General features: G+C 42.0%; 1 protein-coding gene across 8 annotated transcripts in view; it reads right to left on the reverse strand.

The window, feature by feature from the left end:
* Positions 1 to 10,414, reverse strand: part of CELF2 (CUGBP Elav-like family member 2) — a gene marked incomplete at both ends in the record, with an annotated part of 565,297 nt that extends 554,883 nt beyond the window's left edge. For 7 of the 8 annotated variants that reach the window (XM_080717283.1, XM_080717285.1, XM_080717273.1 and 4 more), the window contains one exon: positions 8,320 to 8,372. In XM_080717283.1, the coding sequence (XP_080573409.1) occupies positions 8,320 to 8,372 (53 nt within the window). Of the gene's footprint in view, positions 1 to 8,319; positions 8,373 to 10,310 lie in introns of those variants that run through there. The other variant, XM_080717280.1, reaches the window with a different exon arrangement.
* Between the last annotated feature and the right edge of the window lie 1,827 nt (positions 10,415 to 12,241).

Raw genomic sequence — 12,241 nt, forward strand, 5'->3', positions numbered from 1 at the left:
ATAGTTATGTAATAAGTCATAATTCCAGTTATTATTTTAAAATGTTATGTTTCATAGACACAATCAAATTACCTTGTCACCTGTGTTATTTTGTGTGGGGGTGAGCTGCTGGGTATCTAGCCCAGGGATTTAAGCTAAGCAAGTGTTTAGCACCAAGCTATGTACCACGCCCAACTTGTTATTTTTATAATGGACTTCCGTGGTCAGATCTTTAACTATGGACATTCTTAGGTCTTTTGCTATTCTCCCATCATTACTGTTTTTCTCTGCTGCTTCCTTGAATACGACTATAGACAGTGCAAGCCAACTGCTATGTCTCCACCAAAGAAACCAATTGCCTCTCCTGGCCATGGGCAAGGAGGTGCATGCCTACAGTTCCAGCTACTCCTGAGGTTGAGGCAGGAGCATCACCTGAGCCCAGGAGTTTGCAGTCAGCCCAGGCACCACAGGGAGACACCATTTAAAAAATACAAACAAGCCGGGCGTGGTGGCTTACGCTTGTAATGCCAGTACATAGGGGTCTGAAACAGGGGGATCACGCAAGTTCGAGCCAAATTCAGCTACTTAGTGAGGCTGCCAGCAACTTAGACCCTGTTTCTAGATAAAAGATAAAATATAAAATATATCTGGGGGTGTAGCCCAGAGGTAGAAAGCCCCTGGGCTCCATCCCTGGTACCACAAATTAAGTAAATAAACAATAAATAAATAAATATATAAATAAATAAATAATACAAATAACAAAAAACAATAACAACAAAATGGAATTGTCTTGGGGAGCCCTGGAATGACGTTCTCAGCTTTCTGACGATATTGCTTCACATTTTAAGATTGTGTTAGAGAACAGAACCATAATTTCCAGAACTAAGTGGAGAAGCTGACAGGTTCATAAAACTGCTAAGCCAAGAGCAAGGGAAACAAAATCAAGTCCACTGCATTGACTACTCTGATAAAGGATGATGCTAATTTTGTATGTCTTTTGTTTGAAATATAATGGTTCTTTAATGTTCTGTTTTGTGGATATAAGGAAATCCCTTTCTCTTTCCTTTTAAGCTATCTATGGCCTATAACAATCTAATAAATAAAACTGTTATAATATTTTAATTTATCCTTTTTCCTCCAATAGTGGCTTTGAACACAGTCTCCATGCCCTACCACGTTTAATTTTTTTTTATTTTAAGATGGGGTCTTGTGAGCTGGGCGTGGTGGCGCACGCTTGTAGTCCCCGCTCTTGGGAGGCTAAGACAGGAGGATTGCAAAGGTTCGAAGCCAGGCTCAGGTACTTAGTGAGGCTCTCAGCAACTTAGTGAGACCCTGTTTCCAAATAAAATATAAAATAGGTCTGGGAGTATAAGCCAGAGGACAAAACTAAAAGTATTTGGATATATAAAAAAAGTCTTAGATTGTAATACTATATTTGAAAATTATATATAACCTAAAATATGAACAAATAAATTTAAGAAACTAAGTCTGGCTTTATGGGGCCTGGAGGTAGAAAGGCTCCTGGGTTCCGCCCCCCAGTACCACACACACAAAAGAAGGATGGTCACATTCTGCCAAGCCTTAGGCACCTTAGGATATTTTGAGGACCTCAAAGGAAAAGGAATTCACCCAGAATCTTATGTTCTGCAGGTAAAATTGCAATCTTACATTCTTTATTTAAAGTTCTAGCAAAGTATGCCAGACATGGTGGTACACACTTGTAATACCAGCGCTTGGGAGTCTGAGACAGGAGGATCACACAGACTCGAGGCCAGCCTCAGCTACTTAGTGTGGCTCTCAGCAACTGGGTGAGACCCTGTTTCCAAATAAAATATAAAAAAGGTCTGGGAATATAGATTGGTGTTAGAAAAGCCCTGGGTTCCATCATCAATAACACACACACACACACACACACACACACACACACACACACACACACGTTCTAGCAAAGCAAACTTTAAAATGTCTATGTAATCAATTGTTATTTGTTATTATTTTTATTTCTTTTTTTTGTGGTACTAGAGATTGAACCCAGGGGTATTCTATCTCTGAGCTACACCCCCAGCCCTATTTTGTTTTTATTTTGAAACAGGGTCTCACTAGGTTGATGAGAGTCCCACTACTTGTTAAGGCTGGCCTTGAACTTGTGATGGTCCTATCTCAGCCTCCCAAGCACTGGGATCATAGGCAGGTTTCACCACACCTGGCTGAAGAGGAAGACTTTCATGTGATGCAGATATTTCCTATCCAAGATGAGGTTAAGTAACACATTTTGTCAAGTTCATCAGCGTATCAAGGAAAGGTACCAACTACATCAGGACAATATGTGGCATAATTTTTAAGTATTTTGGCTTAGAATCAGCCAGATCCAAGCCCACAGTGCGGCTCACCTGCTGCTATGTGCATGCGTTTGAGTAAGTTATGGAACCTTTCCAAGTACCACTTTCCTCCAAATGAGAGCAGTAATACCACCACCTACTTCATAGATTGCTGCAAAGATAAATTGAGATATTTTATGCGAATCACTTAGCCAAATGCCTGGCACGTGGCAAGCCTTAATAATTCTTAGGTATCACCCTCTAAGAAGGCTGATTCCTGAACTTCACATGGCTAGCCCACCCTCCGTGGACGCCAGCTGAGCTTCCTCGCAACCTCTCCTAACTCTGTGCATCTTCAAGATGTCATGTAACATGAATAGAAAATTATCTACACATGGCATGTGTTCAAAAACACACAGCATGCTCCCCTGCGATAAATTTACATTCATCTTAGGAGGTTTGTCAGGCACGTGAGAAGGAAATGTGTACTATGTGAGCTAGAGAAAGCAATGAGAAAAAGAAGGAATGAGGCCAAGAAGTGACTTAAAAACATGTCAGGGTCTGGTCTGTTTTTTCCATCAACATGTGTTATTCTCATTAATGGAATTTTCTCGCACATTCAGAGAACGGGCGAAAGTGTATTTCATTATAGCTTCAAGGCTCATCCAAACATTTAAGGGATGTGGTAAACCAAAAATATTCTCCAGACTATAATCATCTTTGTGAGATCAAGTGCTCCCGACTTCAAGCATCTCTGACCTTGGCAATATCACCCCAGCTCCTTTTAATCTTTTTCTAATAATGAGGAGAGCTTATTAGATTCACTTAGTCATATGAGATGGGAAACACTCTCTCCAGCTATCTGTCAAAGCCACCTCTATTTTTCTTGCTGGTCGCATCAATTAGTCTTGCTAACAGATGAGAAGTAGACCAAGATCCGTGGGACACATCCAGCCTGTAGTCTGTTGTTGTAAATAAAGTTTTATTGGCCCTCAGCCAAGCTAACTCGTTTACATTTGGTCAATAGCTGCTTTCAGGCTGTGATGACAGAGGTGAGTAGTTGTGACAGAAATAAGATGGCTGGCAAAACCTGGAGTATTTGCTATCTGACCTTTAAAGAAGAAATCCGCAACCTGTGTCCAAGATCGTTCTTTTGTCTAGAATGACTTCTGCCTGAATAAATAATGTATATAATGATTCTTGGTGAGAACTTTTAAAATTTCCACATGACCCAATCAGACACTTTGCTGGTAGGCACAGACAGAAGGAACTGAAGATAGAAATACTACACGGGGAGTCGGGATTCATTTATTAATTCATTAATCACTCATTAATTCATGGCACAGAACCACTGTGGTAAACAGTTCAGTGAGATTGTGAATAAAATACACAAAGCCTCTGGCTTTATGAAGTAGAGTGGGATTAAAGAGACAGTGTGTACTTCATGCCTTCACTCTTTATTCACTTTTTCATTCTTGCATGTGTCAGGAAATACTTTAGATCCTGGGTAAATGCCAGTTAAATATACCAATCGTACATTCTAATAAAAAGACAAAGGTATCAATGAAAAGAAAGGTATCAAAGATAGCAGGGTTTGGGCAATGCTATGAAGATAATAGTAGTTGAATCATATAGCACTGGCCTTTTTATAAGTCAAAAATAGTCAAATACTGGAAATTAAACTATGTTGAGGAAATAAGGCAGGAGAGACTTCTGGACGACTGTGAAGTGGGGGCCAGGGAACACCCCACTGAGGAGATGACATCTGAGTTCAGACTTGAGTGACAGGCGAGAGACCGCCCTGCCAATAGCTAAGGGAAGATTTCCAGGCGGAAGAGGGAGTAGGGAATACAAATCAAGCCAAAGCAAGCTTGGCTGTGTGCTTGAGGAGGACAAAGATGAGCGTGGCTGGAGCAACTCTGATTGAGCGTGAGCTGGGAGAAAGAGGGAGGAGGAGGAGCTGGAGGGTGGACAAGGATTAGGTCAGACAAGGGTAGGTTGGAGACACTGGCTTTGATTCTAGGAAGAAACGGGAAAGGTCTAAGTAGAAAAGTTATACGATCCAACGACGCTTCCAACATGTTTTCATTCCTCTTTGTCCAAAAGAGAATGAAACAGAGAGAGAAATCAGGAGGAAATACAGCATTCTGTGCAAAAGGGCAGGCGGAGAAGAGTTACCAACGGCAGGTGAAGTTGAGTGGGGATCTGGCGGCAGCGGCCAGAGTCTGGATGCCAGGTAATAGGTGAAATGGAGAACCGGGGAGGGGCGGATGTCCAGCTTCTCATCTGAATAACTAGCTGAAAGTTTTGTGATCCACATATCTACAAGAGCTAGAAAAGAACAAAGTCTTAGGAGGAATTTTACACATGCGGCTTGTACCCACTGAGCTTCCAGCATCTGATAAGCACACAAGTGGCTCTGCTGAGGAAAGGTCTGGGCCAGACTGTCTTGAGTCATGGGAGGAGACTTGAAGGTGGGGATAGAATCCCCCAGGAGAGGATGGAGTTGGAAGAGGAGGGGTGGCTTGTACCACTAATGAGTTCTATTTGCTTCATCTCAGGTGCTCAATTCCTCCATCTGGAAATAGGAGAGATCTGGTTTTTAAGAGCCTCCCTGTAGAGGTGACGTGGGGTCTACTGCAGGGCACGGGCGAGTCAGGTGTTCTGAGCTCCACTTCCTGTTCGTTTTCGTTCTCTCTCTCTCTCTCTCTCTCTCTCTCTCTCTCTCAACTTAATTTCCCTCAAGTAATAACTACAAACATTTAATTTTGTCCTGATCATGTTGCCATTTTGGTTTCTTTGCTTTCACGCACAGACCTACTACATTGCCATTTGTTTTTCTTGTTCTGTGTCCTGAAAATACTTTTCCTGAGTTAGCTTACTTTGATTCTTTTCTTTGAGTGAAGCTTGCTCTTTGCTTTTTCAAGGGCCAAAGGAGAAGTCTTCTTTCTTTCTGGGGGGGTGTGTGGGAAGTACACTGGGGATTGTGGTACTGAAAGTGGAGGTCAGGGGCTTTTCTACCACTGGGCTACACTCCCAGACCTATTTTTTAGTACTTTATTTGGAAACAGGGTCTCACTAAGTTGCTGAGAGCCTCACTAAGTAGCTGAGGCTGGCTTCGAATCTGTGTGATCCTCCTGTCTCAGCCTCCCAAGCGCTGGGATTACAAGCGTGTGTCACCATGCCCGGTTTGTGCACTGGAAATTGAACCTAGGTGTATTCTACCCCTGAGCTACACTCTCAGCCTTTATCTCTTATCTGGAAACAGTGCCTCGCTGTTGCTGAGGGCCTTGCTACATTGCGGAAGCCTTCCATGAACCTGTAATTATCCTGTCTCAGCCTTCCAAGTACTGGGATTACAGGCATGAGCCATGGGGGCTTTAATGTTGAAAATTTTTAATGTGCCTTTTGTGAGCTATTAGGTTTCTTTTATGGACCTTGAGGAAGAAGAGTAATTAAAATATACCCAACAACACTATTCCCAGATTTAATTTTTCCATGTAACAGAATGTGACCTAAGGATGCAGTAATTTCAAATACGTGGATCGTGAGGAAAGCATTTGACCTGATCATGCCCTCTAAGCAGATCCCATCTTAAACAGCAAATCGTGGCATAAGCAAATTTCAGGCGTGTCTTTTAATTGCTTCTCCACAGGTTTGGCAGAACCTGGGCCACATTCTTGATCACACACCTGAAGAGTCCAGGTTATGCAGGTTTGAAAGACTTTCTGTCTTGTAAGTTTTATATGCCAAGCATTCTGCTCATTTATTAATCAGAGAAGGGCAGCAACTGTTCCTTTGCTTTATTAGAATGGGTCTCTCATCCCATTTTTCTAAATGTCTAAGGCAATTTATTGACATAACGCACATCATAGATAACCCAGGATGGCATTAGAGTCCACACCTCACTCTAGTGATAGATTGCTCATTACTAAGGCTATACCTTTGCTTCTCCTAAGCAGAGACTTACTGCCAATGAATGGACAGTTCAATGAATGAACATTGGCCCAAACGATGTCTTCTTATAAATAACTGAAGGATTTAAATACAATTAATAATTGATCGCCATTCATAATTATGTATCCTGAGGAAGGATTACGCACAGTTAAAAAGCTGATGGAAGAATGTTTGCCAAGAAGAAGTATAGACGGAACAAATCTAGTATACCCAAAGTGTTCCATGTAAAAATACTTATCTCTCCTAGGTCCTGCTAGCCCAAATGGATGAAACTTTACTTACTGTGGCCTTAAAACAAACTTCATTTATATCAGAGACACATTTAAAGAGAAGCCAACATTATTACTGGGTTTTGGATAGGTAGAGAATTGGAGTCATTATCTATAAAGGCTCTTGGAGGACATTTTCAAAACTTGCCATCATGGCCATGCAGGTTTTTAGTGCTCGGGCCTGCCTTATTTACTTATGCAATAATATTAAGTTAATCACCCAAAAAGAATGTTTTTGAAAGCATTCTTAAGATAACTTTCAGTTTCAGAAGTAGGTTAGCGACTCAGTTAAATAAAAGGATAATATGACTTATTCTCACAGCTGTACCATGAGAAACATTTGTGGTACTTTCATGTCTCCATTGAAAACAAATTCTAAACATGCTAATAAACAAACAAAGCACTGGAAGACTCCTAAAACCTTTTCCTTGAGAAGCCCTGGGAATTCTTTAACGAAAGCAAAGAGCTACAGACACAAAGATGTTCCTTGTGTCATTGTTTATGCCAACCAAGGACTGGAAACAATCTAAATTTTCAACAAACAGCATAAATCAGAAAATAATGTATGTCTACATTATGCTCTTCTATTGAGTAATTAAATTATAGCTGTGGAATGTAGGCAGAGACATGGAAATGATTGATACGTTAATTGGAAAATAAGATTATAAAATCACATATCACATGATATTCAACATGCGTACTCAGAAGGTTTTAGAAAGTAAGATGCAATAATTTAAAAAAGAAAATAATTAAGACAAATACTGGTCCTTGTTCTTTTATTTGCTCTTTTCTATGATGTTACTTTAAAAAATAATAAAATTAGACAAAAATGAAAGTAAAACTCATGAAAAGGAAATAAGGTAGTAGGTAATTAATGCAAGAGAGATGTCAGGAAAAAGATGTCCCAGGAACAGGAATGCTTCTCCTCACTTGCATTCCTTACCTGGCTTCTGCTCTACCTTCTACAAAGCCAGGACTGGGCTCAGCTATTTGGCAAAATATGTCAGCATACAGCGTTGCTTTCAAGAAGAAGCCCCCGAATGTTAACAATTTCATATTTTAAAGACTGCCCCAAATACCTTCACTAGGAAATAGCATTTAGAGTTAAGTTAGTGGGCTGGCCGTTCCACCAAAGGCATCAGCTTAGACTCTAGTGGACACGATGGCAAGCGCTTGGCCACTCTCAGCTCTTGGGGTCAACATTTCAGGGCCTCTGAGAAACGAAAAAGTTAGAGTCCACCTTTATAGGGGCAAACAGAGAAAGACTTCATTTCGCAAAGTCTGCTCCTGGGGTTTCAAGGCCAGCTGCTGGAGCTTGTGTGCACTAGCTTGCCCAGACTAGATCTGAGAGTGGGGGTCAGGGGAGGGGCCAGAGGAGGGAACACATTTCCACAGGCTCTCCACAAGCAGGAGCCAGAATAAGGTTTTGGGTGAAAGACCACCTTCCCACTGGAGGTCCCAGACCATTTGCCACATGCAGTCTCACCCCTAGGATGCCCCTGAGACCCAACAAGAAGAATGCAATCTCCTTTTGTGGTTCAAGCAATGTGGGGATCATGCACATCTGACCACACTCTCATCCGGAAGGCATCTGCTTTCCCTCCTGGAGTGACACTTGAGGACCGCACAGTCGCCTGCCTTCCTGGCTCTCTCTGTTCCTCTGCTTGGAAGTTGTTTTTGTGTCAAAAACAGACTATTCCTCCAGCAGGGAGGAGTTTCCCTTAGCCGCGGTGGGGGTGGGCAAGAACTTGGCCCTGACCTGTTTAGCTAAGGGGGAGAAAGCAAAGCAGGCCTACCTTAAAACTTTCCAGTCTCTCAGGGGATCCAGCTCAGAGATTAGGGAAACCATTGTCTAAGCTTCAGGCTGAAGGCGAATCCCGCAGAGGAGGGGCCTGGCCAGGCTGGGTGGTGACAGGGACCAGGCAGGCTTCTGGGCTTGGTGGGAGCAGCAGCGCCCTTGCAGCTCTTCCTCCTTCCAGGACTGATAAGCTCTTGTCCCGGCTTCTCTCCACCCCCTCCCCAATCAATCTGGCACTCTATTACTTCCCAGGCCCGTGCTGGTTCTCCGCATCACCTTTTAAAGCCCTGTAATCTGCTCCGACTGATCAAATTTGACCTTTCTGCAGCCCACTTTATTCCAAGCACAACTCCTTCTTAAATCTCTCTTTATTAACACCGTCCTCCTTGGCTTGCTTTTGGAACACACAGCTCCAGCCCGAAGCTCCAGCCTTTACCAGCAATCATTTCCAGATTACTGCACGCTGCCTGCTGTCTTCTACCCTTTGGGGGGCTTCCCTGGCCTGGGAGAATTTGCTTTACATGCCGGTCTCCTGAAGACGGGTTAGGTTGCTTTTCCCCCTAGGTCCTGGGACGCTCACATCCGGCTTGGAGCTTCCTCAGAGGCTGCAACTACATTCCTACTAGGATTGGGTTTTTTTTAAAAATAATTTGGAGCTGGGCTGCTAACAAGCTAGAATTCACTGTGTGTTTCCTGACAGAGATTTTCCTTCAGTGCACACCCCCACCCCTTCTTTCTTTTTTGAGTTTTAAAGAATATGAGGGGGGAAATGTAGACTGTCTCGACATGAAGAGAAGGTGCAGGCTTTTCTTTTCTGAGTCTGGTTCTTTGACCTTTATTTAAAAGCACACATGCTTTTCAGTGGTCATCCGAAATTATGCATAAGTGATGTTAACACTTTTCTAGTGCATATGCTGTTTCCTTTGGGTGTGCATGCGGTAGACTCATCTCTTATCTCTCAGGACCCTCATAGGTTCTTTTTTAATTTCCACGAGCACTACCTGTTAAGCCTCTGTTTTCCCAGAGCAAATCCTGGTTCTAGCTCATCCTTCTGCAAGGAAACCTCTTCTTCTTGTCCTCACAGGATCCTGGACTCTGATGTCTTTTTCCCAGACCATGGTCCTCAGGTTATCACGATGCCACTTGAGTTTTATTTGACATCCTTTTATTTTTTTTAAATAGCAAATTCCTCTTTTTATTCGATTTCTTTTAAATGGGAGTTTTTAGATCATCACCATAAATAGAAAATCAGCTCCAGTGGTTTCATAGGAAGGCAACTTACAGGGAACTACTAAAAGAAAACAATTACTATGATACCTAGATCCAAAGACAGCTGAAGGCTCTGATCAAGGCTTTTTTACTATCTGCAGGAAAAAAAAAGACTGTGGAGGCCAGAGAGATAGCCCAGTGCTGAGTTTTTGGGTAGCATGCATGAAGTCCTAGGTTTAATCTCTAACATCATAAAGAAAGAAAGAAGGAGGAAAGGAAGGAAGGGAATAAAAGAAAGAGAAAGAAAGACAGAAAAGAGTTGGGGGAAGTTATGGATGTGGTAAGGACGCAGCTACAATGGTGGACTTCTCAAGAGGATGAGTAGAGATTCAAGGTATCCATGGTGCCCTGTGATGTTTTAGGTTGTGCTTACTACTTAAAATCATTAGCCAAAGGAAATGGGGGGCCCCACTTTCTTGCCTTTAGGTAGAACCCACCAAAAAAGAGAGTCTGGGTTCTTCCCTGAGCTTCTCTGGAGGAAGAGACACGGCAGCAGCCTTTGGAAGCCAGTCCCACTACAGGGCTGAGTCTCTCATCACTCCCAGTGCCCCACAGCACATCACATCCCTTCTCACTACCCTGTTCTCCAGTGAGCCCCTTGAACTCAAAATAGCAAACCCTCCATTTAGAGTTGCTTTCTTTTCCATAATCATACATACTTTCCTCACTGCCTGGTAAATGGCACTATCTTTATGCTAAAACGAAAAGAGAATTTCATACCTTGTGCAAAACTCAGTGCCTCTTTGGGGCTTCATGTTTCTTGCCGGGCTGCCCGTGCTGTCCCACTGAGAATCCCAGGCCACGGAGTGATCTTGTGTAAACATTTACATAACACTTGGAATCTCCAAGTGTTTGCCAAATGTGGGCGATGATAATAGCTTTTTTTATTTTTAAGAGAGTACCAACAAAGGATTCCGAGTACTCACGTAATTAATAAAATATTTTTCCCTCTAGAAAGTTAGTGAGAGAAAAACAAAAGATTATAATGAAATCTTTCTAGTGACTCTAATGACATCATCCTGTCATTTGCCCACTGTGCCACAGAGACTCAGATCTAGGAAGGGAGGGAAGGAGGGAAATGAGTCCCAAAGGCTTGGGGTTCAAGGTTAATGGACAAGAGGGAGGGACTCAGCTTTTGGCCAAAGGACAAACCCATGCTCCTAAGTTATGAAATCCTTTTTTTGGAGCAATAGTATTTTTAAAACCTGTTGAAAGGCAGTGAGTAGAATCTTTAAAAAAAACAACAATGCATACACACACACACACACACACACACACACACATACATGCAGCCAGGCATGATGGTGTATGTCTGTAATCCTAGAACTTGGGAGGCTGAGACAAGAGGATCATAGATAGGAGGCCAGTCTCAGCAACTTAGTGAGACCCTCCACAACTTAGTGAGACCCTGTTTCAAACTAAAAAATAAAACAGAGCTGGGTGTGGAGCTCAGAGGAAGAATGTCCCTGGGTTCAATCCCCTGTATCACCACAACCACACACATATGTATGTATGTATGTATGTATGTATGTATGTATGTATCTATCTATCTATCTATCTATCATCATGCACCAAGCCCAAATAAAGAAATAGATAATAGCTACAAAATATTACCAGGTATAGGAACTAATTGTTTGATATGTTAATTCATTTACTACTATCTAATTTGTTTATGAAGTGACCAGTAGAACTCCCATTTTGTTAACGTAGATGAGGACTCTTCTGCATGGAGAAATTAAGCACCTGGCCAGTACTGCAGGGCCTTGACCAGGGCGGGGTGCCTGCAGAGCTCCCCTGAGCAAGCCCTACCCAGCACTCCCTTGCTCTCACATGGAGTGGTACACAAACAGCACGCCTGGGGCTGATAGGGGGGAGTCCATAATTCTCTGTGGCTCCTATTTCACTGAGAGAAAGTCTAGAGTCCAGGGCATCATTTGAAACCCATTCCCTGAAAGTAAGTGTAGATGAGAAAGAGAAATGACCCTTTAAAGGATACCTTGAGCCCCTAGGGCTAAATATTTTGCTTTTTTCTTTATTTAAAATTTCTAGTGTTTTCTCACATAGCATATACAGAAATCCTAAATATTAACATAATACAAACTTTCTTTTTTTTTTTCCCCTAAGCATTCCTTTCCAATGGATCATGCCAAAATGGATCCATTTTCTACTAAAAACATAGACCACTAGTAGGAGCCAGGCATGGTAGCACATGTCTGTATTCCCAGTACTTTAGAGGCCAAGACAGCAGGATGGCAGGTTCAAGGCCAGCCCTAGCAACTTAGTGAGACCCTATTTTCAAACAAAAAATAAAATCAGGCTGGGGGCCCAGAGATAGGACACCCTTGTATTTGATCCCCAGTACAGCAAAACATACGTAGGTACGGGTGTGTGTGTGTGTGTGTGTGTGTGTGTATGTGTGTGTGTATACACACACACATATACACACACATATATAGTATATATATATTCACACACATATGTACACATATATATGTGTGTGAATATATATACATATATATGGGTCATAATTATTAATTTATCTTTTACTATGATTATGCTTACTGGAAACAAACAAAAAAGTGCTCTTTATAAAATCCAACATATATATATATATATATATATATATATATATATATATATAGAGAGAGAGA

This window comes from Muscardinus avellanarius (genome assembly GCF_963383645.1).
Source record: "Muscardinus avellanarius genome assembly, chromosome: 20".
In the NCBI taxonomy this organism is placed as follows: Eukaryota; Metazoa; Chordata; class Mammalia; order Rodentia; family Gliridae; genus Muscardinus; species Muscardinus avellanarius.